Here is a 24,064-nt window from a genome sequence, read left to right on the forward strand (position 1 = left end):
GTATTTCCCAACCAGTAAAGGAAAAATAAGAATAGAGCAAACTTGATCAATCCTTTAGTGGTTAAGAAGATGGGGGATGTGGGGAGTGGAGGAAACCAAAGAAAAGCAGAGTAAACAAAACATAAAATAAGAGAGTAGGAGTGAGTCAGCAGGCATCAATAAAAGAATCAAATACAAATGGAATAAACTCACATTAATATACAAAAGACATCAGACTGAATGAATACATTAAAAAAACAAAAACACAGTAACAACAGATACTGTTTGCAGGAAGCAAACCCAATGAATACAGTCCCCAGGAGCACAGAAACATACGTATAGTCAATATGATGCAGGCTCAACATTTCTGATATACGGATTGTGTGCAATGCATTTCTATTATATTATGTTCTGTATTTTTCTGTATCTTTGTAGTATTTCACAGCAAGGATTTTTAAAAAGAAAAAAAAGAAAAATTAGGATATTAACATGAAAGAAAAATGAAGGAAAAAGACATAATATACTAGGAGGCCAGTATTCAAAGTGTAGGTGTAAAGTTTCCCTGTGAGAGGTATCCAAAGATCTCACTCTGAGCTTTCTAACTGCCAACACAAAAAGGGAACTGTAACCCACACCTATTTCACAATTTTCATGCTCAAAATCCAACTTGTTGCTCAAGAGAAACCCAGTAATTTGTAATGATGCTCAAGGGAACGAACTTTGATGGGTTCTCATAAAACAATGCAACAGAAAAGAGACAAAAACTTAAATAAATAAAAGCAAAGACAGAAAAGACACCAACTTGTTTTTTCCTTTTTTTTAGGGGTAATTCCACGAAATGTTTTCCCTGGTTCCCGGAAGTCTTTTCGTCTTTGTTTTGGCATTGTCTTTTGTAACGCCTTAATCACTTTCTCCCCTCCCAGCAATCGGGGATAAACGCTGTCTTAATTGTGATGTAGAAGATATAAAAACACTCATCCAATAGGAAGATGCAGCAAATGAATCCCTCTGCTTTAGAAATAAGGGCCCGTCCCCTTGGCGATACTTGTTTCAGCCGCATCCCTGTTTGCATGCCCTGCCGTCCTGCTGCTCAATAAGCCTTGTCTGTGCAGAGCTTACTTTGTTAGCATCTTTTATTTCCAGTGGAAAACTGACAGGTTGACCTTGGCAGATTCCACTGACGATTGTGTAAGTCTAAAGGAAGAACTCACTGAACAAATTCATTCAACGCTCATTGATGGGGGGAAGGGGATGACCAGGTTCACCACTTCTAAAAGGGGGCAGGTAGTTTTGGGATTGTACACATAGAAGTGATGCTTTGCCTTGTATTGGCTCGGTGCCCGGAAAAGCATCCCATGGGGTACGGAGGGAAAGGAAGACCATTTCTTTCTAGTTTGCTCAGCATGTTTGTGAGACAAACTGTCACCCTGCTGCAGCAATTCAAGTTGCCCACAAATGCTGGCTGCACCGCTGAAGTGAAACGCAATCAGTCAACTCACTCCAAGTGGACCGAAAATGATAACTGTAGCCTTTACAAAAGAGGCAATGATGATAGGAAAGAAATTTTGCTTAAATTTATTTCTAATCCCCAGTTATTAAAGATAGACAGAGTTTTCCTTTCCTTTAGATTTCATGATGAGAAAGAACTGTATTACGAAGCACTGTATTACTGCACTCATTAAGATTTCCTTGTAGCTCAGATGGTAAAGAATCTGCCTGCAGCGCAGGAGACCTGGGTTCCATCCCTGGGTGTGTAAGATCCCCTGGAGAAGGGAATGGCTACCCACTCCAGCATTCTTGCCTGGAGAATCCCATGGACAGAGGAATCTGGCGGGCTAAATTCCATGAGGTCACAAAGAGTTGGACACCACTGAGCGATTAACACTTTCACAAGATTCAAGAGCAAAGTCTATGGAGGAATCCTAGAGTGATTGGATTTTTACCAGGAGGTGGTGAAGTGGGAGCTCTGGTCACTCAGTTCTCCCACCTATACCCAGGGATCTCCTGGGAGACTGCTGGACGGTGACTCATAACAGTCGGAGATGGCGGAGCTGATGGGCTTCAGGGAGCAGAACATGGAATCAGAATGGACGCTGGCCAAACTGAGCCCAGGGCAGGCTCTGTCTTCAGTACACAATAATGTTTGTTTATTAGAAACAATATCTAGTGATTCTGCTCTTTCTGGGTAAAGGTACTGGGTTACATTTCTTAGACATGGGTATCAGAATAATATGGAAATAAAGTGAAATGATTCTATTTATTTAAAAAAAAAAATCCCTGTAAGGTGAATCTACAGGGCCACTTTGAAAAGTCAAAATTACTATAACTAAGACACAGGGGCCCTCAGCCTCACAGATCCTGAATTAACCTCCCCAGCCCCACACTGTCTCCCATCCTGCCCCCCACCTTTCCCCCTACCCTTTCCCCGACCCTTGTTACATAAGTGCTCTGTTGGGAAATGTGCATGCTCTTGTATATAGTGTAACTGAGTCTAGTTATCCTCTATATAGTATAACTTTAGTATAGCTGAGTCCGGGGGAAAGGCACGCCCAGTGAACATCCCAATGGTGAACCGCATGTACTTACTTGGGTAAGACCAGAACCTGAACAATAAAGATGCAGAAGAAGATGAGGCAAGCGCAAGTCACGTAATACTTGAAGGCCGGCAGTGCGGTGGCTCGGTACTGAGGGGAGAAAAGAAATCAGGAATGACGGTCCTCCGAGAGAAGGGCTGAAACAAGCCCCCAGCAGCCTAACTGTGCCCAGTTCAAGCATCACACTTGCAGGCGGTAGCAGAAAACGAGCTAAGGACAACAGCTGTTCATCCCTGACAATGCGCACTTCCTCCCTCCAGACGAGCTGTGAGAGGGACTCCGGACCACGGTTTTTACCAGTCGACCCGTTCAGAAGCCCATTTAGAGGTAACTGGACCCCTCCAGCAAGGAGACAGAGCGCCTGGCCAGAGACACGAGAGAGCAATCTTAAGGTACCAGGAGCAAGCAGGCACCCTGGTTCCCCGGAGGGTCTGAGTTCCACGGCTACTTGGGGAAAGCAAGTGGCTTTCCATAGAGGGGTACTTGACTTTGAAGAGTATGGAGGAAATGCAGTTTGCTCGTTTTATTTATCCATTTTACTCTTTTATTATATTATTGAGAGGTGGTGAGTGAAGTTACAAGACCAGACCAGCAGGCTCCACTCTCTGTGAACATTTGTTGGCCCGTCTGGGCCGTGCTGTTGGATTCTTTCTCCTCATGCTGTGGAATCGGCTGGTCCACATGGCTTTCCTCAACATCCAGGATCGTAAGCTGACCAGTGCAGCTACCCGCCCGAGGCTGCCCTGGCGAGTTATGCAGGAAAAGCCAGCCAGCCTTGCACTCATGATGACAATGATCCGTCACATGTCCCCTTTACTATGTGATGGCCCGCCGGGCACGTGCAGTGCTTTGAGTGGACTGAGCAGGAACTATTACGGTCCCTGGTTTTGGATGAAAAAACCTTCGAACCAGGATGACCCATGAACATTCTCAGAAAGACACACAAGCACAGCAGCATCTCCACCCAGGGGGACTGGCTCCCGGACCCAGGCTTCCAAACTTACTGCTCCTCCCAAAGGGGTTCTATGATAAAATTTAAGGAAATAAGGTTTTTGTGGCAAGCCTACCGAAACCCCCTGAAACAATGCTGCTGGCAGGCTGCATTAGGGTGTCTGCACAGACTGTTTCCCAAGTTATCGGAAGTTAGGTATGTATTTTGGGGGTTTAGCCTCTGGGGTTTTGGTGCAGATAATGGATCTCTGGGTTGTCTGGCTTCTCTTTTTTGTCTTGCAGCCTTTTAACCTTCCTGCTGGCCTGCAGAGAAGGCAGGGGACAGGAGGGCAAGAAGTGAGCTTGAATCTCAACACTGTCTAAAGTCAGTCTCAAAGGCAGCCTCTGAGAATGTCAGCAGACGCTGCATGTTTCAATAAACATCACTTTCTGTTTACTAGAATATTCCTTGGGTTGCTTTTGTGACTTCAGAGTCAGGGTAAGTTACAACGCTGATGAAGAAACTAACATAATTGCTGAAACGTGATTATATTTTATGTATTCAATTATGCCCTTATCTTCTTTCTCTTGGCCTGTGTAGAGACATGAGTTGGAATTTCTTTGTGGTATTAATAAAGGAAAAGGACTTCTATCAGGAAGGAACTAATTTAATGTTTAAATAATAAGTAGTCATTAGTCTCTAAATTCTTCGATAACAATAATAAATTGTATCAAACATCAATTTGCTAAACCGTCTGTAGTCAAAGTTCCTGACTTAGAAGCAGAAAATTGATCTTGACCACTAACTAGTACGAAAGATTGCTTTGGCATCACTGTAAAATCCAACCTTGATGAGCTTTGGAAGGAATTAGTAATTTTGATATTTGCTATATCCTTTCAATATCCATAAAACAATGAACTAGATTTTCTCAATGAAGTTTTAATATCCGGGCTGTGACTATTGCCATTATTATAGTAGCTTTTATTCAAACTAAGACTGTAATTACAAAGCAAAGTGGTACAAATGACCTCTACCCTGCTCTTTTTCTAGATCAACATGAAACAAAAGGCAGACGAATAAGGCCAACCTACATCAGTTGTCCTTTCTGCAACAATAATTCATTTTAGCAAATCCTGATTTAAGCTTGACTTGTACAAATTATGTCTGCTTATATACTTGTGCCTGAAACAGCTCTACTTTAGGAGTCATAATGTGAAAGTATTTAAATGCACCAAACGTTAAAAGTTTGGTATTTCTAATTCTCCCAACCAGGGGTTCATTCTTTTCATACTCTTGTAAAAAGTTAAAATAATTTGTATTGTCAGAAGGGGTTTTGCTTTCTTTTAAAACATTTATGTCTAAGAAAATTTCCCACTGAGAAAGCAAAGATACTGTTGTTTTTTTGGTCACACTGCATGGCATGTGGGATGTTAGTTCCCCCAACAGGGATCAAACCCACACCCTTGACACTGGAAGCAAGGAGTCTTAATTACTGGAAGGCCAGGAAAGTCCCAAGAGAGCAAGATATTAACTCCTTCCCTTCCCTTCACCCCACATGTCACAGATATCATTAACTAACAGGAATGTTGAGAGAGGTGACGAGCCAAAGACAGAAACTTGGTAGCCAGAAATGTGGTAAAACAATATTCGCACAGAAGAACCACAGGAAAAGCTAGAAAGAAATCTGATATGGTTAAAGGCAGTTTAAATGTCACATTAAAAAACATGAATATAATTTCATGATGGAGTTTTTAAAAGCTAGTATTTTGGAAAAACGATTTTGAAGAAAAAAAATAGCTTACTTCTTTTTCTAATATTTTATTGTAGAAAAGCAATGAGATTCTCTGAATGTCTTCGGACTTGAGCCATTGCCTGGAAATAAAAAGGACAGACATATCATTAAAACCAAACCTCCAACCAAACACCTGGAACTTTTTAAAAAAAATGACTTGCATTCTTCTTTTTTCATATTGCCAAATAACTGGAATATGGAATCTAGGTTTGTTAACAAGATCTGCAAATGTAATATTCTTATTCACACACTGCCTTCCTTTGAAAATTTTATATTGCAAACCAGCTGTCATACCAAATTGAAAATCAAGTTATTCAATAATTAGGGAGATAAGTCATTAAAAGGACTCAAGTACATCAATGAGTTTATTTGCTGATGTTTTACTGAAATCATGTGGTTAGTTTCATCTCCTAAAAGGGTTTGGTTCATAGAGAAGCACTATTTTTCTCAGTTTATAGAAAGCAACTCATCACAGAGCATCAGAAACATTTAGAGTGGCTTCCAGGTCTGGGCAAGAAGACTTTACTCCTTTCATGCTTAGTAAAAATACTTTCATTGTCATATTTTTCATTTCTGAAAGGTAAAAAAAATTGTGCTTGAACCATTTTCAAAAATGGGTAAAAATACTAACAGAAGACGCAGTCAGGTCAGATCACTAACATAGTACATTGATGCCAACATAAACACACACATACATAATATGTATATATATCTCAGATGTTCAAAAATAAAAGTTACATGCAAGTAAGCATTCTGACACATTGACTTACTATGAGAAGTCTGTTTTGAGAAAGCAGTTGAGGTAGAGAAAGATCTTAAAGACAAAACCCTTCACCAGAACATCAAGTATAATCCCTGGTTAAACAGCCACCCTGGTGTATGATCCAGCGAGCTGAGCATATAATGCCTGGTGTAGTCACATATTTTGCAAATAAAATAAACACATACTTTATGAAATAGAGCTAAGTGAAACAGAGAGATACACATTTCTGAGTACAGAAATATAAGAAGAATTGAAATCAATGCATCAAGAAAAATACCTAGAAATAAACACTAACAAAATAAATTACCATCTAGGTTAAGTCATAACACTTTGGGAATTTTGACTTCTACCTGTATTTTCTGATTTTCCTTTAGAATAAAAACTTTTATAATTATAAAATAATTACCTGAATGACATGCATCTGTGCATCTAGTATATATATACATAAATACCTGTGTATTTATGCATATGTCTACAAGTACATATAACAATATAGCTATATCTACATCTATACCTATATATCTGTATAAAGGGAGATAGAGAGTGTGTGTGTGTGTGTATATATGTATATATATATATATATATGTATTCTTCTGGAGATAAAATTATATTTTTTGTATATAAAATTTTATACCTGTGCAAACAATGACCAATTCCCATGAATTCCTACATAGTTATGTCTCTATGGATTTTGATTGTCTGCAACATGTTTAGAAGATAAAGATAAATGGGGAAGGTCTTTGAGGATCCAGGAAGAAAGACCAAGTGACTGTCACGCATTACTCTGTAATGACAGGGACAGCCATGTCCCGATTTCATAGTCAGGTTTCAATGTACACTGAGGTTTCACAGGACAGTTAACAAGCAAGCTAACCCAGATCAGCCCATTTGAGGAGAAGCATCTCCAGGGCTCCCTGGATGTCCACATGCCCAGGCCCTCTGGACAGTTCCAAAGATGCTCACAGCTCATGCATCACCATGAACTTGAGTTTCCCAGGAGACTAAACCATAGCAGTGCAGTTTCAGCTGAGGCCCAGAAGTCAGTCATCTATTCCAGAATGACTGCCATTAAAAATGAGAACTCTAAAACTACTTTTGGATTCAAGGTTATAAGCTTTACATATCAGGGAAATAAACTTTTTTCTTCTTAGTATTTCTTATGACTGCACCAGTGGCAGAGATCTGTTATTGCTCTCTTTTATGGGGCTAGTTGGAGGAATCAAAGGTTGGTTACTATTAGAAGGAACAGAAAATAAAATTTAAGATAGATTTTAACTGTCCTCATTTTTAGAACTCTGTATTCATTATGGATATCAAACTATGAATAATGTATGCCAAGAACTTATTAAAAACAGTTTTTTTTTTCTTTACTGAGAATGAAAAACCCATTTTAAAAAATGCTCTTGGATAATATAAGCTTGGAAATAAAATACGAATGAAATTTATAAGGCAGAGATAGAACCAGCTCCTCATTAGTGGGGCCCCCACATTTCTACATTTTAGTCACCTGTTTGTCTTGCAGGTGGACAGGACGTACTCAAGATAAGATCTGGCTTTCCTTTTGTTCCCAGCACCTACCATAAGTTCATAAGACTTGATCCCTGGATGGAAGCTTGGGGAAATGACTGAATTCCAATTGTTGATTCTAGGAATTTGCCCATTGGAATCCTGGCTGCACATTAGTTGTGTCACTGCACAACTAATTAGCCATGAGGCCATTTTGTTACAATAGATAAAATGGATGATTCACAGCTTTGGATTCATTCCACTAGAAGGTGATAACATATCAATCCTAACAGATCCTTTAGTGAGCAGTCATGTCTCCCATCCATCAAAACCAGAAGTTTACCAAACTAAGGCAAATACATAAAAGGCAGGCTAGTAATTCGCAACAGTCTCCAGGAGCATTAATTGTTGGTTCTTTGACTTCATTAGATACAACAGCTTGTTTTCTGTGCTGTCTCTGCCAAACTTATCATGCAACTGAAGTCGGAGGCAAAGAAGACTCAAGCTCCTATCCTCCCCACCCCCAAAATGAATGGCTGTGTGACTGCTGATGAGTATAAATTTGTGAAAGTGGTGAACACTTTTTTGCTGTTTGATAGTGAACATGATGTAGACAGAACTGTGGTATTTGGCACAGGACTTGGTTTAGATGATTTGGGGAAATATAAGCACTGGCCGTGTGATGGACATTTCAGTAGAGTCTGGGTACATCTCACCAGTGATACATATTACACATATTGATGAGAAATAGCAGCATCCCTCTGCTCTACTCCCAGTGGACTCTGAAGACACTTAGAACAGATTCTTTTTACATCATAAAGAATGTACGTATCACATTAGATCTTGAGTCCTTAGTGATCTACCTTGAGAAAGAAAGCATCATCCCTTTCTCTAAGATACACCCAAATACTATAACCATGCATTGGGTTGGCCAAAAAGTTCATCTGGTTTTTCCATAACATCTTACAGAAAAATCAAACGAACTTTTTGGCCAACCCAATATCTGTACACATTTTAAGAGCATCTAAGCATTTTTTTGCATTTTTATTTTTCACAGTCCAATCTTTAAAAATTATGTTAACGAATGTTTCACAATGTCCATTACAGTGTTCCTCTATTATTTCCTTTTATTTATCTTTTTTTTTTTTGGTTTCCTTTTACTTATCTTTTATGGCAAAATTGTCCTGTGCCAATTAGTCCTAAGACTGAATCCCCTGCAGCAAAGAAGTTTAGGGTGAGAATACGGGACCCATGACTATTGCCTGTCCCTTTCTTTTCTCCAGCAGGTCAGGTTTGGCCAAAGGCTTCCTCCATGAAGCCATAACTGATGGACACATTCTTTCTTTTTTGTCCTCATCATTAAGGAGGGTAAATCCTTTCTCATGAGCCTCATGCCTCTGTGGGTTCTCTGAGGTGGCCTCTGTTCTGGTTACTGATTTTTCTAGGAAATTCAGAAATTTATAAATGTAATCTGGATATTTGGAGTAGGAAAGAGTTGTATGTGCTGAGAAGGTCAAATATTTGGGGGAACTGGAACTACAGGGAGACAACAGAATGGAGAATGAGTGGTTTTCAGTCTCCTGACACTGTTCCTGACCCAGCTGGTCTCTGGCATGAAGAAAGTCAATTCACTTCTGGGTTACACAATAAATGAATTTCAATTAATTTATGCTAACTTGTTTTTGTGCTAGGCTGAGGTCAAGAAAGGAAATTCTAAAGAAGATCTTGACTTGAGCTCTGCGGCAAAGTACACCCACATCCACATGCGGAATTATTTTGGAACAGGCTTTCCAGGTGGCTCAGTGGTCAAGAATCTGCCTTCCAATGCAGGACCCGCATGAAACACAGCCTAGGGTTGGATCCCTGGGTCGGGAAGATTCCCTTCAGGAGAAAATGGCAACGCAGTCCACTATTCTTGCCTGGAGAATCCCACGGACAGAGGAGCCTGGTGGGCCACAGTCCATGTGGTCACAAAGAGTCGGACACGCCTGAGCACACATGCACATTAGCAAAGCGGATGCTAGAGAGGGAAGACCACTTTTCTCCTGTGATGGACTGAATGTCTGTATCCCCCGCTTCATTATGTTGAAGGCCTAACCCACTGTGTGTGTACCTGGAGATGGGGCTTCTAAGGAAGTGATTAGAGCTGACTGAAGTCCTATGGGTGGGGCCCGGGCCCGAGAGGATGAGTGTCCTTATAAGGCCAGAGAGCTCACTCTCTCTCCTTCTCTGCACAGTCCTGAGGAAAGGCCACAGGGACACACAGTAAGGGGGCTGCCCTGTGCAGGTCGAGGAGAGTTCTCACCAGAAACCAACCATGCTGGCATCCTGAGCTCACACTTCAGCCTTCAGAGTGGGGAGAAAATAAATTTTTATTGTTTAACTCCCAGCCCATGGCATTTTGTCCAGCAGCGCCAGCCGAGGAACACACCTATCTATGTTTACATTGTTGTTTCTGAAGGCCTCAGTGGCCTCAGCAGTGCATTAAGGCCCTGGGTGAACCTGTGGCATTTGGGAAGGTGGGTCCATGAACCTACAGCTGAAATAAGTGGTTCTGGACAAGTGTTCTCTCACTGTGGATGCCTGATCCTTCCTTAGCCCTGGGGTCTGCCAGTCATCCACCCGGGCATGGACTCCACTCCTCCATTCAGACACAATTCAACTTGACTCCTGCGTCCTTCATGAACTCACCAGCTTCTTTTGTGTACCAGACAGGCCCCTGTTTTTCCCCTTTAAACTTTTCACATGATCTCTTTCTTACTGTTTTTTTTTTTAAACCAATTTGGAAGAACCTGATATGGTAATTCCATCTGAATATTAACTGTATAGCACATCCTTTTATTACGATGAATCTTACAGGAGTGCACACTACTCCAAGAGACAAATGCTGGTGTGGGGGGGCTGGCCTGGTGGCCCCCCACACAGGGCTTCGTCTCCCTACTGTGCACCTCCCAGAGAAGCTTCCGGTATGACCCTATGTTGCAGACCTACTGTGCATGCTTTCTTCCCTCTGACCTTGCTGCCAACAAAAAATTGTCACTTGCCACCTGCTGCTACAAGGACTAGGTCACTGGTCACTGCAGTTGCTGACCTTCAACACACCCTTAAAGAGGTTCAGGGCAGAGATCAGGAATGAGGCCCTCTGTGCTCTGAGAAAACTGCCAAAGCAGGCATTCAGATAGATATTCTCAGGAGAAGATTAGAAAATCTTTTCAATCTTCTCAATTTCTTGCATCTTCTCATGTCTAGAAAAGCACTAGAATTGCTAATGGGGACATCTGCTCTTCATGACTAACAGAACATTTTGCCAAATCGTGTGTTGGATTGCATGTATTCCCCTTTCACCAAAGTCACACATATACTGACCTCCTGCCTGTCCTCTTCGAAGCAGTTCCTTAGCGCTACTAAGAGGCTGTCTCCTAGGCCATGCATGCTAGGTGCTTAGTCATGTCCGACTCTGTGACCCCATGGACTGTAGCCCACCAGGCTCCTCTGTCCATGGGATTCTTTCAGCAAGAATACTGGAGTGGGTAGCCGTTTCCTCCTCCAGGGGATCTTCCTGACCCAGGGATCAAACCTGTGTCTCTTATGTTTCCTACGTTGGTGGGTGGATTCTTTCTCACTAGCACCACCTAGGAATCCCCTATAGTTCTCATTTTGCTCGAAGAAAACTTAACTCAACACTCTCAAGTTGTGCGTATTTTTTTTCAGTCAATATCTTATCGCCCACCCAGACTAAATCAAAAACCTCTTCTCTGAGCTCTGTCCTGATGGGGCCTGGCCATATCTGGTTTGGCTCTGCATAATCCACTTTTAGGATCTAACAAATCCTCCACACACCAGTGGAGTGGAGGTGATCACACGGTCACTGCTCAGAACCAACCTCAGGGTTTCAGGCTGACTTCTTAGGGCATCCAGCTTCCCATTCAAGCCTCTTTACCCTGAGAGATTCCCGCAGGGGCGCCCTGGGTCCTGACGGTGTTTAAAACTGCACTCTGACCCAGGTGCATCCTGCAGTCACACCTCGAAGCTTTCCCATTTTCTCTAAGTTTCCTCCAAGATTTAGCCCAGGTGCCACCTCCTCCAGAAGACTCGAGACTCAGCCTCTGGGGGTGTCCTGCTCCTCTCTACCTGTCACAACTGTAGGGCATTAGGGTAGAGATCTCTCTTCCCCTCACTTGGGGCTTTGACGGGTAACACTGTGATTTGGGTCTTGGGATGTCTGATGCCAAGCAAGTGAGGACAATGCTCCCCCTTTAACAAATGCTTGCTAAATGAGTCAAGGAATGAACACATTGAAATCTGCATACAAATCACTATTTTATGTCAATAGCAGAGAACAACTGAATGGTACATCAAGCCTGGAGTCCCTACTGAACCCTCAAGGGAGAATCAAGTAAGATGGAAGAACATCTTATGGAAGAACAAGGGAGCAAGGGAGATTAATGAGTAGGGGGCAAACAGAATGGGAGTGATGCAAATTAAAAAATAGGTGCATAGCAGCTTCCAGTTACAAAATTTCCCTTTTGATCTTCCAGTATGGCGTGACTTTTTTGCGCATTTGATTTCTGAAACATGTTGGGAAAATTACAGCATATGCCGTTACACCAATGTTAACCAAGGCTTTAGAATAGAACTGCACTGGGCCACAAACGTGGTAACTGAACACGTATTTGAATACAAAATGACCCAGTAGAGACAGACAATTCACGAACAACCTTGACAAAAATAAAGCAAAGCCAATGATGTACTTTCTAACGATTCCTTTAGTAGGAAGGTTCTAAAAGGTGGGCACAAAAGCAGTTTAACAAGGTAGGCATGCTGCATGAAGACAGGCTGAGGCTGATTTTATACATTCGCTTTTGATTACTATTATTATCATTGTAACTGGTTAAACTTTGTCAGGGAACAAGATTTCTTCCTTCTTCTGCTGTGTTTTATTCCAGTGGGCTGCAGAGGAGTAACTGCTATTTCCTCCGGTTGAATGAATCTACATTGTGTGAGATCAGACTTCCCTGGGTTTTAGCTTCCAGTACATTCCAGGAAGTCATCGTTTCTCAGTTGTGGGGTACTGGGGTTCAATCAGGGTGGAGTTCGGCTGTTTTGCCACTTTGATCCTGGCACCAGCCAAAGCAAAGCACCTGTCCAGGCATTGTTGGCACGCCCTGCACGCTCTATGGCAGGTGGAAGGCTTTATCCGTTTGGAGCATATGAAAGGGGCTAGGCAGGGGTGCACTCAGGAGGCTGGCATATCCGAATTTTAACTCTAGCCTGACCAAGATACAGGAAGTACCCTATATACGAACCTTTAAGCTGTGAACTTTTAAAGATGCAAACGTGCCTTCGCTTGTCCAGTCACGTCAGGCGTGAGTGACGTGGCAGCACGCGTCACCTATTGCTGACGACCCGTCAGCTCTCCCATCTCCCACCTCCTCTCCACCCTCCAGTCAGTAAATCTTCTTGCCTGTTCACCTGATGCCGCCCCTGTCTGCCAGTTGTTACAGCGCACTGCTGTACTTTCCAAGGTTCTGTACTGTAACAGTCAATGTTTTCTTCATTTTTTGTGTTTGTTTTTAATGTATTATTTGTGTGAAAAGTATTATAAACCTATCACAGTACAGTACTATATAGCTGACTGTGTTAGTTGAACACCTGGGCTAACTTAGACGGACTTAAACAAAAGTGGACTTACGAAGGTGGGAGACTAACTGTACTTTATTGTGTATGTACACAAACACACATACACACATCCCATGCACACATGCACGCACTCTTTCTTAAGTGATTCTTTCTTAAGTCCTGTAATAAGTCCTGTAAATAATCTGCCATGAACACTTAAAAGTCACAGTTTAGAAGAGGCATGCCTTTTTCAAAGCTGTGGACCTTAATTTTGGGGACAGAATTCTAGGTGAAAAATCATTTACACTTCCCAGGAGTCAACTTTCATGATAAAAATTCAATTGGTTTCCATAAGGATGAAAACATCTGCATAAAAGCTCTTCATTTGGATCTACTCAGGTTTTCACCACAATTTAACCCAACAAAACTTTATGGAGCATCTAATGAGTAGCAGGCTGCTTCCTGAGCTGCAAAACTGCCCTCCATGACTTTAGCCATGGAGAGTTCGAAGGCCAGTGAAGGTAATAATCACTCTGTCCAGGCCATGGAAGTCACCACCTTCTTTAAATCCTTTCTCCCGCATTCCTGGACCATTTAAAACTACAACACCAATTCTTGGCTTCCTAGACTGAACAATTTTGCCCTCTAAAGACTCAGTCTTCTTCCCACTCCCTCCCTGAATTCAGATTCTAACACACAAGGGACTCTTTCAGAATTTAGAACACAGGTACCTCCACACACTCTGCTTTTGGGAGGCCGGGGAGGTAAAGGCATTTCGAATGGATAGTGTCACACAATAACAACTTTATGATTTTTCCATGTGGCATCTCTATTGATCTTTAAAAAATATTCTTACTGAACACATTAAGCTATAATTTTTCTCTCTCTAATAACCTATCATATTGCTCGTCAGTAATTTACTTGGGGAGGATTTATTAGGCAGGAATCAAACATTTTTTGAGATGAAATACAATGAACAAAAGCTATTATTAAGAATGATTGAGGTGAAAAGAATGAACTGTCTTAGAAACCTTGGCTTTGTTGTGATAAGTATGACAGAGTTTGGGGTGAAATTCTTTTGGAAAACATATCATTATTTTCAAATAATAGGGCTGAAATAAGAGATGAAGGATAATTGAAGATGAAAAAGTACTCACTTTTGTGCATTGATTCCATCAATTGCTTGAATCATCCTTTCATTTAATTCCTCTTCAAATCTTTTCTTTTGTGACTTGGTTCTGTATGATGGAAGAAATATTTTGGGCAAGAGTATTACTAAACAGTAAACTTGTGGTCCTCTGATAGCAAAATCTCTGTCTGATCCTGTTAATTGAATTTTTTAAAAAAGGCAATTATAGTCTATATGCAGTCTTTTGTCTATTAAGATATAGTCACTTTGTGGATTGAATGAATTGGTTAGAGTTTTTAGCACCGTAAAATGTTCCTTTACTACTGAGTGAAATTAAAAAGCAACACTGAAAGGTATGTACTTGGTGTTTGAGATAAAAGAGGTTTCTGTCCTATGAGATGCACTAGCCCTTGAATTGTTGCCTTTATAAACTTTATTTTTTGATAGAACATACTGGCTTTGGAAATTCCCTTGCAAAAATGTGGACTGGGACAAAATAATCATTCCTGTTTCATGTTTTCCTTGGCCAGTTTGCAAGAATTTGCAGAACTGTAGTCTTCTTTGAGACGTGTCAAAGCTTTTCTGTCTGTAATTAAATGTTCCTCAGTTTTTGAGACTGCTGTTCACAGAAAACCCCTCTTACACTTGCAGACTACTCACCTGATCTCAAAGTGAATAATGTTGGGCCATAATATAAAATGCTTTGCATTTTATTGTGCCAAGACAAGAATGCGTTCTCCAAGGTTAATCTGATAATTATCATGAGAATGATGTAAAATAAAAAATGAAAATAATATCTGTTTTTAAAAGTGAAACATCTACTGCAGAGTATAAGCCCATCTGGCCCTTCAAAAACTGGCTTGAGCCAGCCTGCATCTGAATCCAGGTGCCCACAAGTCACCTAGCCCCATGGGAGTGAGCACAAGGCTTCTCTGTGTTGTATTTGGTTAAGTTACTCACTGAACAGACCTTCTACTCTGGCATAAAATAATACTCTTCCAATTTTAGAACCGCCTCTCTATATAGATGAAAACAGTATTAAATGTGCGATGTCATATTTATCTGTAATCAAATCTGGTGTAATTATCATTAATGAGACAGATGGGTAATACAATTATTACATCACTGTTGGTGAATTCCCACCTTCAAGTCCTTCAAGTCCTGCCTTCTTTAAACAGGTTAAGGTTAGGTTTGGTCCAAAAACAGAACAATGTTAAGTGATCCACCTGTCAACACCAAGCCAATGGAATTCATAGGTTTTAGCAAGCCAAATTCCAAGCTAAACTGGGAGGCAAATTAATTTTGATCTTTCTTTTAGAAAAAAGCCAGGCATCTTAGCAGTCACCAGGGATGGCTTATTCTCATTTGTGACTAAGGAGCTCCCTCTATTTTCTTTTTATCAGCCCTGTGCCTAGACTTGAGATTCTTGACTTCAACTTGGTCAAAAAGTTGAAATCTCTCTTTCACAAAGCGTCACCAAGTCTAAGAAGGAACAGTGTAGGTGCTTCGAAGCTCACAGGAAAATTGAGCCCTTCACTCATATGTCTGGGGGCCTAACGGTGGCACTGTCTTTGTGAATCTGTTTTAGGATTAGCTTAGATGATGCCAGGCTTCCCGGGTAGCTCAGCTGGTAAAGAATCCACTTGCAAGGCAGGAGACCCTGGTTCGATTCCTGGGTTGGGAAGATCTGCTGGAGAAGGGAGAGGTTACCCACTTCAGTATTCTTGGGCTTCCCTGGTAGCTCAGCTTGGTGAAGAATCTGCCTGCAATGTGGGAGAACTCGGTTTGATCCCTGGGTCAGGAAGATCCGCTGGAGAAGGGATAGGCTACCCACTTCAGTATTCTGGCCTGGAGAATTCCATGGACTGTGATGCCAAGCGGTAAAGAACCTGCCTGCCAGTGTAGAAGATGTAAGAGATGCGGGTTTGATCCCTGGGTGGGGAAGATCCCCTGGAGGAGGGCATGGCAACCCACTCCAGTATTCTTGCCTGGCAAATCCCACACACAAAGGAGCCTGAAAGAGTTGGACACGACAGAAGCGACTTAGCACACAACAGATGATGCCTGCGTGGTGCTCAACCCAGTACATATGGCACATGGAGTAGCCAATAAATGCCTGTTATTATGCATCCTCTGTATTCACTGATTTTCTGGATGACAGTTCTTAACATATAAACAGCTTACTGGTCTCCGTAGCTTTGTGACCTCTGCTGAGAGGCTGTGCTTGGGGCTGATCATCTATCTCTAAGGAATTCTTAATTCACCAACCAGGGCCTTGCTCCTCAGGCTGTCAGCGTTTCAGCATTTCTGATCTTCCTGCCTCTGGGCTCCCATTGGCTTCCTGGGGACTCACAGACCCCAGCTCTATCCTTAAGCCCCCTTTCCATTTTCTCTCTCTTAAGCTCCTCCGCCAACCTGCCCCACCCACAGGCTGGGCTACTCTACCTAAGGAGATGTGGTTCCTGTTGAACCTCAGGTGATGTTTTAGTGCCCTGGGAGGCCCCCTCACCACCGGGCTGGGGGCTCAGAGAGGTTTTATGACCTTGGCTGTGTTACAAAGCCAGGATGGGCTAGGGAAGTCTGGGCTGGCTTGAAAGACAGGCTCTCCCTGTGAGGCTTGGGGCCACCGAAGACTAACCACCACAGAGGAAAGTGGAGGAGATACGGAGGAGGCTCCCAGGAGGGCAGGCAGGACCGGAGAGCAGCTAGGAACACAGGCTTCAGTGTCCTAGAGCCTGGGCAGAAACCACGGGCATGCCTCCCCCGGCCACGCGGCTCTGGTCCTCTTCTGCCCTGGCACCTCCGTTTCTTTCTTCCTAAACTGATAATGGCTGTAGCGTCCACCCTGGAGCAACGCTGTAGGCATGAAATTAGATTTCCCATAGCCCTGGTGCAGATGAAAATGACAGCTTGCGACCACTGTCTTTCAGACAGCGCTCATCCCAAAAGACACTGCCCATGGTGTCCTTGCCACAGGAGCCTTTCTCACTGTAATTTCAGTAAATCAACTCTTGAAGGAGACTGCGGGGAGGAGCAGAGAGATAAGAGGCTGGATCACGTACAGGAAGCCCTTTATATATGAACCTTCACGTTGTGAACTTTCAAAGACGCACACATTATGTGCCAGCCCCTAAATGCCAGTTGCTGTACTGTACCACCGCACTTTTCAACGCACTGTATGGTAAGAGTAAAAATGCTTTCCTTATCCTTTGTGTTTGCTTTTTGTGCACATATCATCTGTGTGAGAAGTATTATAAACTTATCACAGCACAGTAGTATATAGCCAATTGTGTTAGCTGCGTACCTAGGCTAACTTTGTTGGACTTTTGAACAAAACCAGACTTACGAACGTGCTCTCAGAATTGAATTCATTCGTATGTAGGTCACTGACTGTACAAAGTGGAAAGATGTTCGTGAAATTCCACAGACAGCTGTTTGCAGATGTGCTAATTTCTTACTGGCTTGAACAGCTAGGCCTTCTAAAGAGATGTTACGGGGTCCAAAACACTTCTTAAAGTAGCTTAAGCTTTCTTTAATTGGGCATTTGCCACCAAAAAAATAATACTTCATAAGCCCAAGAACTCCATTTTCCATATAACATAGGGCTCTAAGTGTGATAGGTCAATGTTAAAATTTCAAGTTTTACACAAAATACAAATCAGAGCTCATGACAACAAAGATAAAGTCACGCAGAGGGATTTGGGAGAGAGTGCACTAAAGATCTGGCAGCTAATGATCTAATTATTTATGTTCATTTTCCACTTTGATACAATGCATTTTCTACAGGAATAAACTCATCTCTTAAGCGGGGAAAGAACAGTTTTAAGTTTGGGGCCGTTCATTAACTATCCTAGCATTAGTTGCTTAGTCGTGTCTGACTCTCTGCAACCCCATGGACTGTAGCCCACTAGGGTCTTTTGTCCAGGGGATTCTCCAGGCAAGAATACTGGATTGGGTTGTCATTTCCTTCTCCCGGGGATCTTCCCGACCTAGGGATTGAACCTGGGTCTCCAGCATTGCTGGTAGATTCTTTACCATCTGAGCCACCAGGGAATTCCCCAAATTATCCTAACATCTTCAAGAAAAAGTACTTAATTCCCAAACTAAAGGAAGGTTCTGAGCCCCAAAGCTAGAGAAACACAGACAAGGGAAAGGAGTAATGTCTGAGACCTTGTGGAGGATGACAATGGGACCCTTGGACATTTGTGGAGGCATTTTTTCTTTGTTTGAGCAGGGTGGGTTGCACTTCTTTTCACTATCGAAAGGCTGGACTTATCTTGCTTTTATCTCTAGGATTCAACCTCAAAAATATAACTTTAACATACTCATTTTAAGGAAGTTCAGTTCTTTACTCCAGATTAATATGAAGAATGGTTTTTAGGAAAACAATTTGAAGTTCTAAAGAGTTTACTAGGCAGTGTTTTCCCTCTTTTAATTCTAAAAAGGAAAGATATCAATAATCTTATTTTTAGAAGCTGAATGCAACTTGATAGGGCTTTTCACAAGCAGCTACTCTTTTTTTTTTTTTTTTTTTTAGAAGAAATAGCCTTCAGAATTATTATAGTTGATGAAAATTACTTTCAGGAATAAATAAAGAACAGTTAAGCCTTTAGGAAATTAGAAAATGGAGTGTATACCATACCTTAAGGTGCGATTTTGAAAATTATGCTGACCCATTGGTACATCCTATTAAAGAAAAAAAGATTATTAGTTGCTAAAAACATACATTAAGAATTTTGAACAGATAATGATGTATATTTATTCTTTTACCATGGTAAATATCATTTGGGTAATAAGCAGCTACCCATGTCATGAAAAAGTGCTTAATTATAAGTGTGAAACAAGATTAAAACTTCAGTTTATATTTAGAATGTTGGTGTAATCTATGAACTCTGGATATTGGAAGTGTCAGGATTTTCAAAATTCCCATCCTGATATTTGCAGATATTATTTACAACAATGCCTGCAGAGGACTGTTATTAAAGTTACTGTAGACAACCTAAATCATGTAGAACTGTAGTTTCAACGTGAATCAAAAATTTAGAAGATGCTTTAAAACACAAACATAATCACAAAATCTATAGACAATCCTTATGAGTGAACCGAACTGTTAAGAAATGAGATCATTGATTAAGTATGTGAAACTGAGAATCACTGATGAAAAAAGAAGAAATGTACATGAGTGCTGGTATAACAGTTCCTGAGAAAGGCCAGTGAGAGGGAGACACTGAACCCATTGCTAAGTGTTCAATAATAGACTTAAAAAACCACAAGACTCACTTGTATATCATTGTAGTAGAAATTAAAATAAAAGTTAGAACAAGGAAGCTACAGAGAAACTTTTCTTCATTGCTTTAAGCTCCAAGGTTAGATAAGGAAATGTATTTAGCCTAGGGAAAGGTAAGGCTTAAAAATGATAACCGAACTCCACATTTTATTATATAAAGTACTAATAAAATAATGCATTATTCACCAGCTCCATCAATGCTAAATCAAGAGTCAATGAAGTTCTGCATAGGGGATTAGATAAAAGAAATAACTTTTGGTAATGACAGCTGTTCAATCCTGGAATGTACGAATAAGAATGACAAAGGGATCTTTCTGAAAGTAAGGGGCACAATCCTATGGGCTCCAGGTGCTAACCAGAACCTCAGATGTCTTCTGTCACTGCCAAGGAACTCAGTCCCGAGACTCTGCCTGTGACAGAGTGGCTGGCAAGGCCTGCTGGTCAAGAAAACAGAGTCTGTTCCAGAGATTCTCTGTTTTTTATACACTTTCTACAATTTTCTGAAGCTCAAAGCCCTAGCTAGTTATAGCTCTCTCAAAGGAGGCATCTTCACTAACACATAACACATAACAACAGATGATGTTGAGGTTGGAGCCAGGTTGAAATCTTCCCTTGGGTGCCTTGCTAAGATAGTAAGGAAGAGGGTTGCTCTTAAGTCCTGAGACAAAGGAGACTGGTAAGAAATTAGCAACCACAATAACATCAATAACACCACCCAGAAAGCAAGGCCTTATTTTTACAGATACACAGATGAAGTAGCACAGAAAACACTGCTTTAGTATTTAGATATGATTCTTATTTCCTGAAAACCAACAAAGCAACCAGCCAACCAACCAACCAGCCAGTCAACCAACCAACCAGTCAACCAGCCAGCCAGCCAACCAGCCAGTCAACCAACCAGAAAGTCAACCAACCAACCAGCCAACTAGCCAGTCAACCAACCAGTCAACCAGCTAACCAACCAATGAACCAACTAGCCAGTCAACCAACTAGCCAGTCAACCAGACAACCAACTAACGAATCAACCAACCAACCAATCAGTCAACCAGCCAGTCAACCAATCAACCAGCCAACTAGCCAGTCAAGCAACCAGCCAACCAAACAACCAGCCAGCCAGCCAACCAATCAATGAACCAACCAACCAGTCAACCAACCAGCCAGTCAACCAACTAACCAGTCAACCAACTAACCAACCAACCAACCAGCCAACCAATGAATCAGTCAACCAACCAACCAGTCAGCCAACCAACTGACAAATCAACCAGCCAGTCAACCAATCAATTTGGTTTATAACAAATCTCAATCAGAGATAAAGTTGTTAGAGATAATGATAAATTTAGTGTTGAGGTAAAATTATCTGATTCTTTTCATAAGAAGGATAGAAGCATTGACTTTCCCTGACAATTAGATCCTAGGTCTTAGCATGCTTTTCCTCTAACAGGTCTAGTTGCTGGGAGGCCCCCAGTGGCTCTGGTCCCTGCTTCTTGCATCTCGTCTCTTCTTGTGACCTCATCCAGATACACAGCTTCAAATATCACCTAAAATCTGATGCCTCTCACATCCACATCTCCTACCAGGACATCTACCCAGAGCTCCAGGAGCACACACCCAACTGCCATCTTCCTAAATGCACCTTGGTGTCTAAAAGGCATATTGATTTGAAGATGCCCACTAGCAAAGTCTTGATTTTCTTACCCCAAATTCTCTGACTTTGCTCCAAGTATTTGTCAGTTCAGTTAATGGGATCATCATTCTTCCAGGTGCACAACCCAAAAATGTGGATTTGTCTTTGAACTTCCTTTCCACAGATATCGAACTCCATCACCAAGTCTTACTTGTTCCACTTTCAAATTATACCCTGAATTTGTTTCTCACTGTCCTCACTGCTAAAATCTCAGCAAACGAGGGCACCATCCTGTCTTGGAGCCCTGCACTCTTGGTCCATCATCCACAGTGTTAATTACACAATGCTCTTCCCTGCTTATGACCCTCTAATGACTTCTCACTACAATCAGAATAAATTATACATGATTACTTGGAGCCTCTCACTTTAATGACCTCCCCAGGCTTACTGTTGATGATCTGACAGTGACACAGTCTCTTCTCTGCCCTCAAAGATACTGGTTCATTTCCATTTCAGGGCCGCTGAATTTGTCCTTTTGCCCCCCTACTCTTCCCACTGACCCCTCGCCTTCTTGGAGACTCCCCCTAGCCACCCCACCCAGAGGAGCCATGCCATTCACTCCCCAAGACATTCCTTCCTTTTCTTTTCATCAAGGCCCTCGGCAGTACCTGGAGTGATCTCATTTGTTTATTTGAGTCCTACTTAGGGTCTCTCTCTTCCAGATAGAATATAGACTCCTCGAAGACTTGCCCTGGAGGTCTCCCTGTTGACTGCTTGAAAGATCACGATCTTCTATCAGATAGTTTATTTTTTAGTTGGAAAAGAACAAAGGAAGTTGAGAGAAGAGATATAACTAAGACAAAACAGGAATGCTGACCCCTGCGTGTTGGGCTTGTGCATGTTACTGTGACAGGCCTTGTGGGCACAGGAAGTTTGGAAATGTCCACTCTTACCCGACAGCCCCATATGTTTTTTTACTTATCAGCTAATAAAAATTATGGAACATCTCATTTTTTTTTTTAACCTCAACCACATCCCTAACAGTGAATACCATCCTGCATGAAATTATACTCAGAGACTGTTTTAATATCTAAATATGCCATTGGGATTATTCTAAGTGCTTCACTGTATTTCCTTTCTCTCCTCTCATGAGTTTTCTATTCTTCATCCGCATTTCAGCCATCATATCGGTCCCTGTGGTCCGGAGTGGTGGGACTTCATTCCCCATTAGAAGTTGGGATGACCTCCATAAGGGACGCCAACAATAGAATGCACTTGGCTTCCGACACAGCCTGAACCTCTGGGGGATGAGGACAGGGTTAATGATGATGCTGCTCAAACCCCAAGGACGTCAGGCCCTCATTTGGTTCTTTTATGAAGATGCTCAAGCTTTCCACTTCGTGTGAGCCAAAGCAAACTACAAACCTGGATTGAAAAAGAGTGCAGGGGTATGCAGTTGCTACTGCCCGTTGTCAGTAACAGTCTTTGATAAGAAGGCGATCACGCAAAGTCACTCTTGGTTAAAACCCTAAGTAACTGACGCTCATGATAACCTGAGAGCTGTTTGTCGGGGGCCTCTCTGGGGAGTCGGAGACAGCAAGCTTCCTTCATTATAGACCCGAGTGGTTTTGGCAGGACACGCCTTCTGTTTTGGGGAGCTAGCGTCTGCCGGGCGCTGGCGCCCCCTGGAGCCGGCGCGGGGAGGGCGTACCGTGGTGCTGATCTTGCCGTTCTCCGTAGTCATGCTGTCTCTGTGGTGCAGGTGCGCGAAGGGCTTGGCCGCCCCCCAGGACTCCAGGTACCGGGTCATGCGGACCGAAGCCCTCATCTTCGCTCCGTCAAGCGTGTGTCGAGGTCTGAAGAGGTGCTGAGGGCTCCGCCGCTCTCCCTTGGGGTGAGAAACGCAGCATCACACCTGGAGGCCCACAGGCGCGCCGCCTCCCTCCAGCCCCCCCAGAAGCCTCCCTCGCGCGAGCGGATTCCTCTGCCATCACCGCCTTCACCCTGCGGGCTCCTGCCCCCGGTCCTGCAGGGTCACCGGGGGGCACGGCCACGCCCCAGAGGAGCTGAGTGAGCCTTTTTCAGACAACAAAACCTACCTGTGCTTGAAACTTCGGAAAAAACAACAGCCATTGGAAGGGACGTTTTCATAACGCTGACTCTTAGACAGAATATGCTGATCTGTTTTCATGTTTTAATGGTTTTGTTTTTCTCCTAAAATGATGGCTGTAGGGATTGGGGCTGTTTTCGGATGCGAAATGGCCTCGGATATTGGTGTTTTGGTGTTCTTTGCCTGAACAGTGTTCTCTGGACACGTTTTCTGAACCTTTTCCCTATACTCCCCCCCCACCCGCCCACACCTATCACCCTATAGTTCCTCCTGCTTGTCACGTATCTGTCTCCAGGTCAACTGTCTAGTGAGTTGGAAGTTTGTCCCCAAAGGTGAATCTGGGGATTTTTAGGGAGGCTCTTGTGAGTAAACACACATAAAGTTGACTTCATTGATTTTGCGATACTTGTTTGGACAATTCAGAGGAGTTTCTTGCTGCTACCTGCATTAACCAGCCAGTGATTTGAAGGAAGTTACATAAACCATCTGAGACTCAGTTTCTTAATCTGTAAACAGCAATAGTATCCATTTGGCAGGAATTTGGTAAGAGGTAAAAGAGATGAGAGCTCTTTTGATGAGCCCCCTCCTCTGGCCCGACATGTGGTGGGAAGAGGGTAAGAGACAGCGGCTGTCTGCATGTGAAGGATGGTTTTTATCATGTCAAAGTTTACATGTCTGCATATAACATGCTCACCAGTGTTTACATGACACTTAGTTGTTAATCTTTCAG

At 42.4% G+C, this 24,064-nt stretch overlaps 1 protein-coding gene across 1 annotated transcript in view; it reads right to left on the reverse strand.

The window, feature by feature from the left end:
• The window catches only part of ADCY2 (adenylate cyclase 2), a 455,550-nt gene that overhangs the window by 106,638 nt on the left and 324,848 nt on the right, over positions 1-24,064 (reverse strand). The window contains exons 10-14 of the mRNA XM_061129349.1: positions 22,936-23,112; positions 18,956-18,999; positions 14,342-14,422; positions 5,307-5,376; positions 2,566-2,663 (exon numbers count right to left, since the gene is read on the reverse strand). Of these exons, the coding sequence (XP_060985332.1) occupies positions 2,566-2,663; positions 5,307-5,376; positions 14,342-14,422; positions 18,956-18,999; positions 22,936-23,112 (470 nt within the window). The remainder of the gene's footprint in view (positions 1-2,565; positions 2,664-5,306; positions 5,377-14,341; positions 14,423-18,955; positions 19,000-22,935; positions 23,113-24,064) is intronic.

Source organism: Dama dama, chromosome 25 (genome assembly GCF_033118175.1).
Source record: "Dama dama isolate Ldn47 chromosome 25, ASM3311817v1, whole genome shotgun sequence".
In the NCBI taxonomy this organism is placed as follows: domain Eukaryota; kingdom Metazoa; phylum Chordata; class Mammalia; order Artiodactyla; family Cervidae; genus Dama; species Dama dama.